The 17,735-nt window shown below is 42.0% G+C and overlaps 1 protein-coding gene across 1 annotated transcript in view; it reads left to right on the forward strand.

The window, feature by feature from the left end:
* NEDD4L (NEDD4 like E3 ubiquitin protein ligase) overlaps window positions 1-17,735 on the forward strand; it is a 338,877-nt gene that overhangs the window by 293,048 nt on the left and 28,094 nt on the right. Inside the window, exons 21-25 of the mRNA XM_089895250.1 lie at window positions 8,646-8,711; window positions 10,488-10,717; window positions 12,173-12,294; window positions 14,265-14,335; window positions 15,984-16,079. Of these exons, the coding sequence (XP_089751376.1) occupies window positions 8,646-8,711; window positions 10,488-10,717; window positions 12,173-12,294; window positions 14,265-14,335; window positions 15,984-16,079 (585 nt within the window). The remainder of the gene's footprint in view (window positions 1-8,645; window positions 8,712-10,487; window positions 10,718-12,172; window positions 12,295-14,264; window positions 14,336-15,983; window positions 16,080-17,735) is intronic.

Here is a 17,735-nt window from a genome sequence, read left to right on the forward strand (position 1 = left end):
GAATCTTATCTCTGCTGACCCACTAACTTTCTCATAGTCCCCTTATGTGTGTTCATAAGGAAGAGTGACACCCTGGCACTGGTCAGCAGACACCTGGTATCAAACACCTGAAAGGAGTCTGTGGAATACTCCAGAGTCTTTTGTCAGTGGTTACGTGAGTTCAAGGAGAGACTCTGGAATTGCAGGACCTGTACTGGGATGAGCAGAAGATTGCAAATTGGGGAATCTTTTAATAACTGGAGGAGCTAAAGGAAGGGGTGTTTGTTATATCAAGTGCTGAGCTAAGGCACCAATAGGTATATTTAAAATACGAATTTTGTGGCTTTAATCTGATTTGGTTCAAATTACATTTTGAATTATAGGTCCATTTGAAAACTTGAAAGATAATACAGTGCAAACGCACCTTGATACCTGACATCCCTTTAGTTACTTGTTGGATTTGGATTTGTCCAGATGCTTTGCTTAGCGGTTGATGCAAAGTGCCCAATGCCACGTGGGCCAGAACAGGCGTCAGCTCCTCTGCATGTAGCTTAACAAACACCTGCTTCACTACCACGGCTCCTTTTGTTACGTTCACAGTCGCAGTAAGTTAGAGTAGTATTTTCTCTTCTCCATCATGAGAAACAAGGTAAATTCAAGAAACGATGCTGTTTTCAAGCAACAGAAGACTTTTGACAATGATGAAGCCTTTTCAAATATTTCTATTGCTTATTGATCATGTCTTCATGCAACACTGTTAGTTTTTATAATTACTATTGAAAATTATTTAGCATCATAAATCCAGGTAGATTTGCCCTGAAGAAAGCTCTTTCTTTGTTTTCTACTAACAAAAGAGCCTTGTTTACTCTTTTTTTTTATTATTGGTAGTATTTCTTTCAATAAGAGCATGTGTATTTAGGTAATTATTACCTTAGTGTAGATGTAATCTGTTTACCTTAGTGTAGATGTAATCTGTTAAATCTTCGTTTTAATTCAGTTCTAAATTTTTGGTAATTTCCATAATGATTTCTTTCTGTCCTTAACTTACAAATTATTTAGAATATGCTTTTAGTTTCTGAGAGTATGAGAGGGTTTTTACCTGTTTCTTACTGATTTCTGATTTTATTGCATTGTGGTCATATAACATTGTCTATGGAATATTATCAGACATTTGAAACGTCTTTGGAGGCTTGGCCATTTTTTGTTAATGTTCTTTTTGTGTTTGAAAAGAGTGTGTATTCTGTCTTTGCTGGGTATAGAGTTCTTTATATACGTCTGTCACATCAGGCCTGTGGTGTTCAAATTTTCCATTTCCATGACAACATTTTTCCTGGCTTTTCTTTATCTAACCGAGTCAGCTGGGTCAGCATCTCCCATGGTGACTGTGGCTTTGTCGGTCATTATGTTCACTTTCTCTTCACTAGTACTTGCCTAGTATATCTTTTCTGTCCTTTAACTATCTCTGTTTTATCTTTTTTCTTGCTTTCTGTTGGACTGATAGAGTACTCTTTATTTTCTTTCATTTGCTATACTTGCTTGGACGTTGTATTTTCTATTTCTGTTCTTTTGGTGCTCACGTTAAAATTTTTAACCAATATACTTGACCGTTGTCAAAATTAATCACTCTCTACTCTTTTCCTGGATAATATATGACTTTGGGGAACTTCAGTGCTGTTCTTCCCGCTCCTACTTTCCATTGTTCAGTGGAATTTTAAAACTACCTTGTCCTTAAACTTGCCAAATAATCATTAATATTTTCTCTTTTTTTCAAGAGTCAATGCTTGTTTAATTTACTTATATGTAAACAAATTCCTTTGCCCACCATTGTTCTTTTTTTTCTAATATCTTTATTGGAGTATAATTGCTTTGCAATGGTGTGTTAGTTTCTGCTGTATAACAGAGTGAATCAGCTGTACATATACATACATCCCCATATCTCCTCCCTCTTCTGTCTCCCTCCCACCCTCCCTATCCCACCCCTCTAGGTGGTCACAAAGCACCGTGCTGAGCTGATCTCCCTGTGCTATGTGGCTGCTTCCCACTAGCTATCTATTTTACATTTGGTAGTGTATATATGTCCATGCCATTCTCTCACTTCGTCCCAGCTAACCCTTCTCCCTCCCCGTGTCCTCATGTGCATTCTCTACGTCTGCGTCTTTATTCCTGTCCTGCCCCTAGGTTCTTCAGAACCCATTTTTTTCTTAGATTCCATATATATGTGTTAGCATATGGTATTTGTTTTTCTCTTTCTGACTTACTTCACTCTGTATGACAGTCTCTAGGTCCATCACCTCACTACAAATAACGCAATTTCGTTTCTTTTCATGGCTGAGTAATATTCCGTTATATATATGTGCCACATCTTCTTTATCCATTCATCTGTCGATGGACACTTCGGTTGCTTCCACGTCCCCATCATTGGTTCTTGCATCCACTTTTTCCAGGTTAAGTTTTCTCCTTAATAAAGTTTAATCTCTAGTTCATGGTTCTCAAAGTGTGGCCTATAGATCAACAGCATCATTCAGAAGCTTACTAGAAATGTAAATTTGGGGCTCCCAACCCAGACCTACTGAAAAGCAGCAACTTTGGTTGTGGGCCCTGCGGTCTGTGTTTTAACATACGCTCCCAGGGATTCTGACGCTGACTCAAGTTTGAGAACCTCTTCTCTGGTGACAATTTCAGTGAGGGTCTGAGAGAGGGGGGCTTACCTACCTCTCTGTTAAATGATAGTTTAGCTGATTATAGAATCCTTGGTCAACAATTTCTTTCCTTCAGTACTTTGGAGACTTTTTTTTTTTGTCTCTTCCGGCCTCCATAACTGATGATGAGAAGTTCGTTGTCACTCTAATTGTCATTTTTTTGGTGAGTAAATCTCTCTTCTCTAGTGATTTTGAATTTTTCTCCGTGTCTTTGATTTTCTACAGTTTTACTCTCATGAATCTAAGTGTGGATTTCTTTTTATTTATTCCGCTCTGGATTCATTGTGACTCTTCCATATGGGGATGGTGTCTCTCCTTTATGCAGGAAAATTCCTTGCAGTTATTTCTTCACTTACTGTACCTTTCCCATTTTTATTATCTGCATCAGTAATTCCTATTGGGTATTTGATTCAGTTTTACATTCTGTCTCTCTTATCTTTTAGCTTTCCGATCTTCTTTCTCATTGCTGTATTGTGGGCTCAGCTCTTCCAGTTAATTATCTTTTAAGCTTTTTATAATCTACTCTATCAGTTCATTGTGTCTATTATTTCAGTGACTGGATTTAATTGCTCAAAGTTCTATTTGGTCTTTTTCGATTTGCTTGGTCTTTCTGGTTATTGTTATTTGGTCCTATTCTTCCCTTTTATTTATTTTTCTATTCGTACTTACAGCTTTTTAATCATTCTTAAAATATTTGTTCCAGCGCCTCTTCTAGATTATTTTATTATCTCTGCTTCTAGGGGCATTAAATCTCCCACTTGTTATGTCTGTAGACTCTCCTCAGTGGTATTTGATTGCCTAGTTCAGTTTATAATTTTGTGTTTTTAAGTGTGTGTGCGTGCTCATCTTCATTTTTTTTCTTTATGGGGCTTTTATACATCCTGACTTGTATTTACTGTTAACTTCTTAGCTTGGGTTTATGCCCCCTTAGTTACTATAACTGTGGACCTCCTACCTACGTTGGTGTAGGCTTGGGAGTCTGAATTTATTAGAGGTCTGGTTTTTTTGTTTGTTTTTCTTCCGGTTACCATCCTGGATAGAAGGGAAGCTTCCTTGCAACTCTCCCAGGCCTGTGGGTAGAATTTTCTTGAACCCTGTTCAGATGTAGGTCTTAAGCAGGGAACTCTGTCTGACTCCCCTGGTCATTACAGACTGTAGGCCGTGCTCTGTGTCCCCATGTGAGGATTAAAAACCCAAGCCCAAGCCCCAAGTCTAGGTCCAAAGCCCACTTCTTTAATTTTGTCTTTCTGCATATCTGGTACCTAGAGTTTTTTTCCCAAGTTTTAAAAGTACCTACATATTAGGGGAGAGGGGACCCTTCTGTGGCATTACTGTGAGTCAGTATGCTGTCTGTGTGACAAGCATCACCATTAAAAGCATTAGAAACGTGAAGTGCTATTTGTAGTTGCTACTCAAGAACACTATCTCATGCTTGTGTAACACTTTGTACTTATTCAAGGACTTTATAATCAACTGCTTTGAAACTCACAGCAATCCTCTCAGTATGGTGGGGAAGGAGTTGGGATTCCCAATTTGTCAGCAGCTCAGAAAGCTAATTGCCAAAAGTTTGGCACATGTCAGAATCCAGGCCAGAGCCCCAGATGTGCTGGCTTTACCGATGTCTCCGTATCAGGCCTGAGCCCTTCTCTGCAAGGAGCTCCGGTGTCCGTAATGGACAATAATGGCATGAAAACCTTTAGACCCCACTTACACAATGTCAGGTTTTCATTTTGTTCAAAAAAGAAAGCATATTTAATAGCAACTTTAATCAACAGATATGTTAATTCTTTAAATAGCTTATCTTACACATTATATTGCATGTAAGAAAATAAGATGCCAGATTTTCAAGAGAGAATAAATAATTTGGCCTGTCCAATGCAGAAATGTAATTCTCTTCAGAGGCTGCAACGTATGGATGTCTTTATCCTGGTATGTTGTTGGAATCTTTTCAGGAGAAGAATATAAAAACCTACTCTTCTTAGGCCATCATAAGAACGACCCCTAGAGAGACAAGATGAGTATTGGAGGAGGAGGGGTATTTCTCAACTTTCATGCATCATTCCCCAGAAGAAGAAAGACCAGAAATATCTCAGTACTGATTTCCACCGACATCTAGTCAGCACCCACCAGGTTACACGCCGGACAAAGGCAGAGATACCATGGGCGGGGGGCAACACTTTGAAATATATTCCTTGGGAAACTTGTCATTTAAGACAGTTGAACTTGCATTCACAGTGATGAATGTTTAACCCTTTTTTCAACGTTTTCAGGCAGGGAAACAAAAACGAAAAGTAATTGCTGGGAATCACAGATTTTTGGAAAGGGAAGAGCCTTAAAATTTGACTAGTCAAGTCTTTCTGCTTAACTGTGAAGGAATTCCGGAGTGGAGAAGTTATATCACAGAGCTAGCTGGCAGTAGAGTCTGCCCTGGAAGTCATGTCTTCTGAAGCTGGCATGAGATAATAAAAGGAAATCTTTTTTTTTTTTCAGCTTAATTTTCTTCTGTTACAGTTAATCATAGCTAAGAACATCAAATACTTTTCCTCTTTTGAGAACTCGCTGTTCCTGTCGTGGTTTGTTCCCTCCTGTCATTCTGGTTTCTGCTCAGATTTCCCTTTCTCAGCTGCCTTCCCCAACCATCTCATGTAAAACAACCACTGAGGAACTCTATCATTTTTCCACCTAGCATTTACCACTATGTATTCATTTATTTCTTATTGCCTATTGCTCACAATAGCTTCTAAAAAAGCTACAGAGCAAAAAGCATGATAATGCCTTTATTGGCTTATGTCAGACCATTGTATCCTTTTCCTTAGGTTGGTGGTTGTCCAGATAGTGATAAAATGTCTACCTTTCTGGAATCAGAATTCTTACAGTGTTTCATCAGACTAAACGCTGCCCAGAATAAATACGAAATGTAGTCAAATCTAATGTTCAGTGAAGAGGCACGTGAAGACTGGCTTAAAAATTAAAAGCTAAGAACAGACCGTAGGTAGTATTGTCTTTAGAATGTTCTTAAGACACTTAAATATGTTGTCTTTTGCTCTTGAATTACAAAGCAAAATACTGACATGATCATTGTCTTCTATGAGAGTAGTAACTTTTTCTTTTTTAACATCTCTTTTGGGGTATAATTGCTTTACAATGGTGTGTTAGTTTCTGCTTTATAACAAAGTGAATCAGTTATACATATACATATGTTCCCATATCTCTTCCCTCTTGCGTCTCCCTCCCTGTAACATGTTTTTGTTTTGCCTTACTTATTATTTGTATGACCATGTCTTAAAACAGTATGAAGGGAGGAAGCTTTTGTTCTTCATTTCTCCTCTTTCCTGTCAGGAGTAAGCATGGTGAAGGTGTAAGGTTTCGAGTCTGGAGACACTTTGCAAAGGATCAGTATTTTATTAATGTAGCACAAAATGATATCAGCAGAAGTATTCTTGCCCAAATTCACACTATGCGCTAAAAAGCAACGAGTTGTTCTGACTGTGAGGCTGTCACAGTTACGTCCAGGTGTGTGCATAAGCAGTCCTTTCTGCTTCATAAAAAAAATTGTAAGCCTTTTCCATCGCCTGAAGTCACAGCTCCGACTCTCGGATACTGTAAGCTACTTGACATCATAGCAAGTACCGAATATTTAAATGACTATATAAAATGTAATTACTTTGCCTGAAGAGATTCCAGAACTTATGAATAATGTTAGCTCAGCTCCTGAGCTCACTCCTGCGGTATCATCACTCTGCTCCGTAGATACAGCATTCCAGATTTAAAGAAACCCTTGCCCACGACCTCTAAATAGTCAACTCCTAAAATGAGGACTTTTCCAACATGCTGTTTACCCAGTTTTTTTCCTTGACAAGTGTATCAGTTCGCTTGCCTTTCTGCTTGTTACTTTTCTCCCAAAGTTTTTTTTTAACATATTTATGGGAGTATAATTTCTTTACAATGTTGTGTTAGTTTCTGCTGTATAACAAAGTGAGTCAGCTATATGTATACACATATCCCATATCCCCTCCCTTTTGCGTCTCCCTCCCACCCTCCCTATCCCACCCCTCTAGGTGGTCACAAAGCACCGTGCTGAGCTGATCTCCCTGTGCTATGTGGCTGCTTCCCACTAGCTATCTGTTTTACATTTGGTAGTGTATACATGTCCATGCCACTCTCTCACTTTGTCCCAGTTTACCCTTCCCCCTCCCCGTGTCCTCAAATCCATTCTCTATGTCTGCGTCCTTATTCCTATCCTGCCCCTAGGTTCTTCAGAACCAATTTTGATTTTTTTTTTTTAGATTCCATATATATGTGTTAGCATACGGTATTTTTTCTTTTTCTGACTTACTTCACTCTGTATGACAGACTCTAGGTCTATCCACCTCACTACAAATAACTCAATTTCATTTCTTTTTATGGCTGAGTAATATTCCATTGTATATATGTGCCACATCTTCTTTATCCATTCATCTGTCGATGGACACTTAGGTTGCTTCCGTGTCCTGGCTATTGTAAATAGTACTGCAGTGAACATTGGGGTGCATGTGTCTTTTTGAATTACGGTTTTCTCAGGGTATATGCCCAGTAGTGGGATTGCTGGGTCGTATGGTAGTTCTATTTTTAGTTTTTTAAGGAACCTGCATACTGTTCTCCATAGTGGCTGTATCAATTTACATTCCCGCCAACAGTGAAAGAGGGTTCCCTTTTCTCCACATCCTCTCCAGCATTTATTGTTTGTAGATTTTTTGATGATGGCCATTCTGATTGGTGTGAGGTGACACCTCATTGCAGTTTTGATTTGCATTTCTCTAGTGATTAGTGATGTTGAGCATCCTTTCATGTGTTTGTTGGCAATCTGTATATCTTCTGTGGAGCAATGTCTAGTTAGGTCTTCTGCCTATTTTTGGATTGGGTTGTTTTTTTGATATTGAGCTGCATGAGCTGCTTATAAATTTTGGAGATTAATCCTTTGTCAGTTGCTTCATTTGCAAATATTTTCTCACATTCTGAGGGTTGTCTTTTCGTTTTATTTATGGTTTCCTTTGCTTTGCAAAAGCTTTTAAGTTTTATTAGGTCCCATTTGTTTATTTTTGTTTTTATTTCCATTTCTCTAGGAGGTAGGTCAAAAAGGATCTTGCTGTGATTTATGTCATACAGTATTCTGCCTATGTTTTCCTCTAAGAGTTTTATAGTGTCTGGCCTTACATTTAGGTCTTTAATCCATTTTGAGTTTATTTTTGTGTATGGTGTTAGGGAGTGTTCCAATTTCATTCTTTTACATGTAGCTGTCCAGTTTTCCCAGCACCACTTGTTGAAGAGGCTGTCTTTTCGCTATTATATATTCTTACCTCCTTTATCAAAGGTGACCATGTGTGTGTGGGTTTATCTCTGGGCTTTCTATCCTGTTCCATTGATCTGTATTTCTGTTTTTGTGCCAGTACCTTACTGTCTTGATTACTGTAGCTTTGTAATATAGTCTCAAGTGTAGGAGCCTGATTCCTCCAGCTCCGTTTCTCCTTCTCAAGATTGCTTTGGCTATTCGTCTCCCAAAGATTTTTAAAGCACAATTAGTCTTTTCTGAACGACAGTGTAGGTCATTTGGAGTTGTGTGTTAAAGTATGATAGCCAATAACTTACCTAAACTACAACCTATAAAAAGATTACAATGTACCCTGATGCATATTCAGACAGAAGTCACATGGAAAGTCTATTCAGTTTATGTATAGTACCTCTAAATGATTCCTTGAATATCTGTATTGTTGTTTTCAGGGGTGAAAGCCCTATTCAGTGCTGATTAACCTTAATCATTTCTAGAACGTTCGCATGTGCTACATAGACATTATGTAAATTTCAGTGGTTATATGGAGAGTGACGATTTTAAGGTTCACGATTCATGAAATTTTCTGAATGTTGGCTTAGTACACATAAAATTTCAAACACGTTGTTCATATTATCTATATTTATACATTTGTCTTCCAGGCTGTTCCTTACTCCAGAGAATTTAAGCAGAAATATGACTACTTTAGGAAGAAATTAAAGAAACCTGTGAGTACATATCTTCCAAAAATGCTGTTTTAGTCATTTGTAAGTTACCCAAATTACTTCACTGAGAACAACTCGTTTCTTACTGTTACGTGTATACTAAAAATATGACCTTCCTTTTCTCACTGCACTTTGATCCACCTGGATCTTCAATCTGAATTTTCTTTTTAACAGACATGGTAAGTGAAGATTAACTTAGTATTACATATCAAATCACCTGAAGGTAATTTCTTATGTAATACATTAAAAAATAGAAATGATTTTTATGAGGTATAAAATAATTCAGGAACTAGTGGAAAAATGTGGAGAAGCCTATGCAATCAATTATGGCTATCCTATTTAATAAAACCTAGATCCTAATTCGAAAAATGTTCCAGTCCCTTTACATTCAGAAATACAGTTTTAATAATGATATGTACAACAAAAATATAATTTATAATATTTGACATATTAAGACCAAGTGTAATTTTCAGATTAAAATTCTTACTAGGAAACCCGTTAAGATTCTGACAAAACTGAGAAACCCTGTAAGGCTTTTTACAGGCAGTGTTTTAAAATACAGTATTATATTTTCTACTGACATCTCTCCCCAGATACTTTAATACTATGTCTTCTGTTTTACTTTCTGATTTCACCTCTCTGGTGTAAATTTTACCAGTTTTCTCCTAAGTTTGTGCCTTCACTATTTTGGGGGTGTTTTTGTTCCCGTCACCATTTCTTGGCTTCCTCATTGGGGAAAGCTGCAGCTCAGATCACCCCCATTTGCCTGTGTTCCTTCCCCATCTCCCCCACCGCGCTCCACTCCCTCAGCTGATGCCTCATTTTCCTGGCCTCTGCTATGGATGAGGCACTGGGGATGCAGAGACGCTTGAAACACAGCCTCTGCCTCGGGGAGCTCCCTCTTACGGGTTCTGTTCTCTCTTCTAACATCCTGACTCAAGGAGCTCCTGGGTAACTCCTTCTGAAATGACTCAAATTTGAACCTGTGGAATTCCAGTGTTTCTTTGTGAGTCGCCTGCATTTCCTCCAGTGATGTGATGACTGTAGATATCACGCTGTCTCACTTTGTGGCACTTGCACCGTGGTACCTTCTGCCTGGAAACTGACTCTGTAGATCCATCATCCTGGCAAAGCTGACCCTGGACCTGTTTTGCCAGGAAGCAGTTATTCACAACTTCAATCAAGTGCTTTTTTATTTTCACGTTTAGTAACTGTTGCCTTTGGGATGCTTTCCCACAACTTGGCCGTGATAATCAGGGTCCCACTCCCCGTGGCAACAGAACTAGCTTGTAGGCATCATGGTCACGGCTACCAGCTGGAGTCCCTACCAGGGCTGAGGGTCGTCCCAGCCTGGCCAGGTGGGGATTGTCTATGGGTTTTAATCCCCTGGACTATAGTCCCTTTCTTTGACTAAAACAGTGTACAGAGTTGACCATATTTCGGTTGCCAGTGGGCGGATAAGTGCCCCACAGTTGCTTATAAAAGGGAGAGAAGACGACTGTCTTCACTCAGCATAGTTTCTTCTGCAGCGCGTGTTGCTGGCTCAGTCTGACACCTGCTGGTGGATGCTGTGTGTCTCCTCCTGACATAGGCTTTCTGTCTGTGTGAAGAACAATCTAGAAAGGAGAGCGTTTCGGTTGGAACCATTCATCATTGCTTGTTTATTTGAAGGCTGCCATCATTTCTGCTCTTTGTTTTTGTTTTTTTTTTTCTGTTAGGAAGTAAGGTGTATATTTACTGTCTGATGGTGTGGGGGGGGGTTTTTTCTCTTGTTTTTAGGCTGATATTCCAAATAGGTTTGAAATGAAACTTCACAGAAATAACATATTTGAAGAGTCCTATCGGAGAATCATGTCTGTGAAAAGACCAGATGTCCTGAAAGCTAGGCTGTGGATTGAATTTGAATCAGAAAAAGGTCTGGACTACGGGGGCGTGGCCAGAGAATGGTTCTTCTTACTGTCCAAAGAGATGTTCAACCCCTATTACGGTCTGTTCGAGTACTCTGCAACGTAAGTGTCTGGAGTGCATTCAGGTGTCCGCACTGAAGCAGTTTTATTCTTCATGAATTTAAACTTAATGAAAGAATAAGCAGCTCACTCAGAGGTGAATTAACACTGCTGATTTCAGCCCCTCCCCGCCAGCCCTTATAGGTCTAGAACAGGTCTGACTCCACATGGTGAACTAACCTACTCTGTGAACACCTAAAAATAATTCTTCTCTTGTCTGTTGTGTTCATGTAATTGAGATTGAAAATGTGTTGGGTACTTAACGGTAAGGAACAAGGCAATTTTCATTCATAATGTTATGTTAATTTAGGAGAATTTGTCACTGTCAGAATTCAGAAGGTTGTTGTCTTATGAACAAGAATAGTTTCTGAAGTCAAATTACTTCAAGACAAACTGAGGACCCGTCCTTTAGGATCCAAAGGACCATGCCCACCCCACCTTGCATTAGGATTTCATCACTGCCAGGCATGCAGACCGAGGCAGAGTCCATTGCTTTCTCGGGAATCAAACATTGCTACTTGCAAGGCCACCCTTTCCTCCTCCAGGCGGCGGCTTCTCCAAAGGCTTAGGCAGGACCCGAGCCCCCAGTAAAACAGTTGACCTTGAAAAGCAGCCTGTGCTCTGCAGGGACAAGGGTTCTCCCGTGTCTTCCCCCTGGTGCCGGTCTCCTGGGGAGCTCTTTTGGAAGGCAGCCTCAGTGTTCTTCTCCGATGCTCCGGCCAAGAATTTCCCATTTTGTAAAATTGATAAAAGCCATTGAAGTGGAGGGGAGGATCCAGAGGCGAGATCTGCACCTCTTACCCACATTCCCAAAGCTGCCCCCAGAAGAATCTGGCCCCGGAGCCCATTTTGCAAACCACCGATCCTCCTGATGGTGAGATCAAAGGGTGATGAGGTGCATGTCAACATCTTGAGGTTTGCACTGTTGGGACAGCCGTATGTTGCTACCAGTGGCCTCCAGGCCTTTCAGGGCAGAATGCTGGTCAGATGGATCAGGGGTTGGACCCCTGGGAAAAATTTTAATCCCCAAACCAAAAGCTTCTCAAGGGAGTTAACCCCCTTTCTCACAGAGACAACCTGTTGCACTCACACATAGCTGGGAATCCATGTCCAGCCCCTTTGGTATGTGGGGCTTCTCAGCTTCCCAAAATACTTGGCTGAACCGTACGAAATTGAGATTTTTGTCGATCAACAGTAGTCAGATATCCAGTTTCTCACGGTTTAACATAACGGCATATTCACCAGCTCTAGTAGACCTCCGTCCTTGGTCACGGAAAAGGGCTAACCAAATAAGCCCCGTTGTCTAGCTTTTATGCCTTATCTGTCAGGTACAGGATGTTTGTAGGCACACTGTAAAAGCTTAATGACAGGCAGCACTGGAAAATTCAAATTCTTGCATTTCTTATTTATTGCATTTATTTACCACCTTTCTTTTTCTCTCTCCCCCTCCCTAAAAAGGGACAACTACACACTTCAGATCAATCCCAATTCGGGCCTCTGTAATGAAGATCATTTGTCCTATTTCACTTTTATTGGAAGAGTTGCTGGTCTGGCAGTATTTCATGGGAAACTTTTAGATGGTAAGTTATTAAAAAGTGTTGAAGTAATAAAAATTGGACAGTGCTGTCTGTGGTCTCTTATCAGGTGTCTTATCTTTCACATCATAGGTTTTAAGCAAAAGTGCTTCACTGGTCCTCCCTCTGTAAATCAGTAGTTTCTTTAATGTTTTGTCCATAATGAAGGTGCTTTTTTTTCCTGGTGTCATCTTAGTCTGAGCACTGAAGACACAGTGTCTACACACAGTTTGAAAAAGGTTTTTTTTTTGAAAAACTTAAGTGTGAAGCACAGAACATTCTGTATTTGTGCATTTTCTATGTTTTCCAGAATAACATTTCTTTAGCAGGAACTAGATTTGATGATAGATGGAAAGTATTGATTGAAAAGTTCATTAAAATGGCCTAATTCAGCCAGTATCCTGCCATTGTCCTGTTTGTCCCCAAATTACCATTTTTTTGAATGTGAAGAGACTGTAAATAATTTCAAAGCAGTGTTATAACTCAGCTAAGACCTTGACCCCTGGGATCACTGCTGAAACAGATGGCACAGAATAATCTCATTATTATCTAAAGCACGTAAGTCATGCAAAGTACCAAGAATTTCAAGGTACCTTGGAAGTCAGGAGTGAAACCCCCCTCCCTGGCTGAATCAATAGGCTTATAATAGAGACTTCTTATGGATTTGGTCATTGAACAAGTAGTGCCCTTAAGAGAACATTACAGAGATCATCAGTGAGGAAAGAGAATCAGAAATATTTTTGAAGAATTTAGGTGTGAAATGGTTGAGAGTAGAAGACAGATCAAGATTTAAGATTGACACTGCAGTTACTGTAGAGAGACGTTTCCAGGAGAATTATGGGAATTGCATTTGTGGAAAGAGAGACGTTTCCAGGAGAATTATGGGAATTGCATTTGTGGAACCTTAGCTATGCTAGTTGATGTACCCTGTGTACTTTCTCCTTTAATAAATTTTTACTGGTAATGGCTAGCTGATTTTGATCCTCTAATTTCAACATTGTATTTTTTCCGGGGGGCGGGGCTGGTGGCAGGAGTAAACACTTTTTTTCTGATTGGGGGAAACTGGCCTCACTCTGTATAGGTATATACAGTGAATGTATTTTAATTTGCAGCACTGGAGTCATGCCATAGATTATTAGAACGGCCGTTATGTACCTTCCGCCGAGAAAGAAGACGTTCTTAGTTGCTACAGGGGAAATAGAGAGAAGTTTAAGCTGAGATCCTGACCTCAGGGGACCGATGTTCTAGTGAGGGTACGGGAAACATGGGTCCAGAGTCCAGCAGAAGGGAGCACACGGAGGTCTCTGGGGGGGAGCGCTTTACCGGCATTAGCCTCGCCGGGAGGCTGTGGTGGGGTTGGCGCACTTAGAAGCTGGGATTGTTTCAGAAGAGCAAGGACGGGCCAAGAGTCAAGGCTGCCTGGAATAGTGATGGGGGCATCTAGGTCCCTGCTGCAAAAGGAGATAGGAGGTAACCGTGTCCTCGGGAATTGCAAGAAGAAGAGCCCGAATGCCCCCCAGGTGTGTGGCCAGCAGTGTCTTTGTTTCCCGGGACCATGAACGGCCCTGGAGGCAGAGCAGACACGCTGCACGTCAGATCAGCCCCTACTCCCTTCTGTGGCTTCACCCCCCAGACAGCAGGGGCTTTGAGCCTCAGCCGCAGGGCCACACTGAAGCCAGTGGGAGCGGGAACGGGCTGCAAGGGTGGCTGGTTAGACCTGGAGGGGGCGCTGAGGATGGGAGTTGAGGGTGAAGGGGGAGGACTGAGGTTCCGGGGGCACCTGTGTCAGGAGGTGCCTTCCTAAACCCCTTCCCCCAACCCTGCCCCAAACCAGGCCCTCATCTTACTGTAGAAAACCCTCAATTATTCTGTCCTGGTCTCTCATTCAGATGAAAGCAGGTTAATCTTTTATTTCATGCTCGGATGCACAGCATCGTCAAAGATTTGAGACTAACTCAGTTTTCACCGCGTTTTAGGTTTCTTCATTCGACCGTTTTACAAAATGATGCTGGGAAAGCAGATAACTCTGAATGACATGGAGTCTGTGGTGAGTAAACAGAGGTCACTCCCGCGGGCCGCACCAGCAGCTTGTGCATTATGGGAAGGCAGCTGAGACCATGTTGTAGTCACAGCAATTTTTATGGGCGTCGCCATTCAGTATGGACAACAGGGATTGTTCAAGAGGCTGACTGATCTCCCTAAATTTTTTAATAAGCAAATCATTGTTCACATTTCCTAGAGTCGTGGTATTTAGGGCGGGTACACCCACATCTCAGTTACCTCTGCTTACTCGGAACTGGTTTGACCAAATTAAATCCAAGGGTCATTTGGAGACCTCATTGCTGCCCTTGCTTTCCATGGAAAACTGCTAATACTGCACACTTAGAGGTTCATCTGCTATCTCTCTGTTTTCTGACCTCAAAGAATGGCAGGGAGCCAGACCAAAACAGTAGATGAAGGGAAGACTATTTATACTCATCCCAGATACGGAAGAAGAGTAAGGGACCACTACAGTGCAGGAGAGGAATGAAAAGTTAGAAAATAATTGCTAACTTTTGATTTGGGTTTTCGTGCTGCATTTAACTTATTTAATCTAGGCTGACCATTTTAGAGTTGAAAGGCTTTTCTATAAAGAACAAAAGTTGATGCTCTTTTCCTGGTATACTTTTGCTTCCGTCTTTCGTTTAATTTACCTGTACTCCCGCCATTCACCTCGCACCTCTCACCATTCACCAGCCACACACGGGGCCATCAGGAAGCATCTTCGTCCATTTGGGGTGTTTGCAGCTCTGCTTTCACGTTCTGTCACTTGAGTCAGAAAGCATCTTCCTCCCCTCAGCCTCGCTGCCGTGTTGACTGTACGTGTTGTGTAGTTGGGTATATGAGCCGTGTACCCCTCCCTCACAGCTCATCCTCTGGGTGTGGAAGGAGAGTAGAAGGCCAGCAGTGCACACAAGTCCACTGAGCTGGGTTTTCCCCGGGCGGGCAGCTCTGTGTATCCATGGTACCCGTGTCGAGTTTCCTTCCCTTCAGCTCTTACCTGTAGCGTAGGCTTTATGCTTTTGTTCCTGTATGGTGAGGAAGCTAGGAGTATAAAAATCTCTCTCCAAGTCTAAGGTAATTTTATTCGCCATGTTGACAGTCGGTGCACACATTCTGTTTGGTCTTCGTCGAACCCCTGGGGCTGCCCAAGAGACAGAGGGGTCCAGGCTCTCGGGGCCTGTGTTCTGGGCTTTGACGCCAGGGCAGCCTCTTCCTGTTTGCTCACAGTGACTTGCAGAGGGTGCTGGAAGCACAGGAAGGGGCACAACTTGAAACCATTGGTATTTAGGTAGAGCGTTCTCTATCCTTCCTCCTTTCCTCTGATATTTTCACTCTTAAAAGATGGGGAGTATGTTCATCTCTACATGTTCAGTTCCGTAATGTTATGACGGCCATCCAGAGCAGGCTGCTTCCTCTTGACAGAGGACAGGATCCAACTACAAACCCCTGTTACTACCAAAGCAGTTTTTTAGTTTGTATTTTTAAATTAAAGTGGAAGAGAAGGTTTGGGGTAGAGCTGGAAACATATTAGTGACTCAGGCATTTCTTGAGATTCTGGATGGAATTACATTTAAAGGACATAATTATTTAAAGAAGTGAGTGTGTATTTTGGGAAAAAATGCTTAATTTTAATTTCTGTGTCATTTCTGTAGGATAGTGAATACTACAACTCTTTGAAATGGATCTTAGAAAACGATCCGACTGAACTGGACCTTATGTTTTGCATTGATGAAGAAAACTTTGGGCAGGTACGTGTGGGTAACCCCACCAGCTCCGCCTTGACTCTCAAAGAGTCTTTGCTTCTTTGAGTCTTTGCTAATTATCATGTGATTGTATCAGTATCTTATTGTCATGCCAGGAAGCCAAGTCCCAATCACAGCTGCCTCTCTTCCTGCAAAGTTAGAGAAATTCTGAGGCCTCTGGTGTGTGAAGTAGCACCTACTTCTCAGTTCTAAAGCAGATCTGAATGTGAATGTTTGTGCCTTGGTTTTTTGGGGGTTTTGTTGTTGTTGTTGTTGTTTTTGCGGTACGCAGGCCTCTCACTGTTGTGGCCTCTGCCGTTGCGGAGCACAGGTCCGCGGCATATGGGATTCTTCCCGGACCGGGGCACAAACCCGTGTCCCCTGCATCGGCGGGCGGACTCTCGACCACTGCGCCACCAGGGAAGCCCTGTGCCTTGGTTTTAAAATTTAGATACTTCAAAAAAATAGTGTAAATGTTTACTTAGTGATATAAATACATGACCAGGAGTAGGTGATGCCTGGGGGGGGGGGCCTTGGTTTTTTTCCCTCTGCTTTAATGGTTCCCTTGTCATGGTGCAGTTCGTCTTTGGGGGCTCAGCAGGCTCAGGGTTTTCTAACGTTCCTTCTTGCTTTGCACCAATACTGTCTTTAAGGCTGGATTGACCATAAAGATCAATTTCAAAGATAAAGTCCTTCTTGGAATTCTCATCATCATCCCAAAGTTCTGTAGGAGGTGTTTGTCTTCAACCTGAGACCTTTGGTTCATTTGTCCCCCGGTGATAACGATGCTTTTGGGAAGGACTTCTCAGGATTATCCAACCCCTGGTACCTGTCCTTTCACAAAAGCCCAGAGAGAGTTCCCATCTACCAGACCAAGTGTACGTGGCCTTGGCGTTCATGAGACCATGGAGCCCGTTTTAAGGGTTGCTAATGGAACATGACATTGATTGGCTCCGCTGTCCAAAAAGTGTGCTCACGTTGGCTGCCGTTTCACGATGCTGTGCTCAGTTTTATAGGTGAGGTAAGGAAATCGGGTCCCTGCCCTCTTGGGTTCGCAGTCTTAGAAGAAAGAAGCTGGTGCCGCTGGATACAAAGAAATTAATGACACGTGGGGTAAAAACTGTTGTGAAGGAACGTGATCACACACACCAAAATCACTTGTTACATCCGCTCAGGCCAGGAAACCGTCACTCGTGTGAGTCCCAGAAGTGGGTGGGTCTCAGGGAGCCTGTGTTTTCTTTCCTTCCTGGTCGGTTGAGTTGAGGCACCAGGAATGAGAGAGACCCTGGGATTAATGGAAATCATCAACGAGTCCATTAAGAATCTCATTTTGCCCTCCCCATCCTTTTTCGCTCCGTACTGTGTTTCATGCCCCCAAACCTTCACAGACCGATGGACACTGCCGTCCTTGTGGGAGTCCTGTCGTGGGGTGGGGGAGGGAGATCTCTTCTGCACCACGCCCAGAGCTGTCCCCTCCAGGTTAGCGGTGGCCCCCCTGCCCAGGACTGAATGTAAATGGATTCTGGCCCTTGTCTGCTTCCTTCCTCCACTGCTCCCTCCCCTGAAGCCCCTGCAAGTCACCCCCACTTCACCCCTTCTCCCCACTCCCCACCCCGCTCCGCTCTTCTCCTTCCATCTCTCCTAAGCCCTGCTGCTCTGCTG

This window comes from Delphinapterus leucas, chromosome 14 (genome assembly GCF_059928025.1).
Source record: "Delphinapterus leucas isolate spDelLeu-1000000601 "Yukka" chromosome 14, BTC_Dleu_Yukka2, whole genome shotgun sequence".
Classification (NCBI taxonomy): domain Eukaryota; kingdom Metazoa; phylum Chordata; class Mammalia; order Artiodactyla; family Monodontidae; genus Delphinapterus; species Delphinapterus leucas.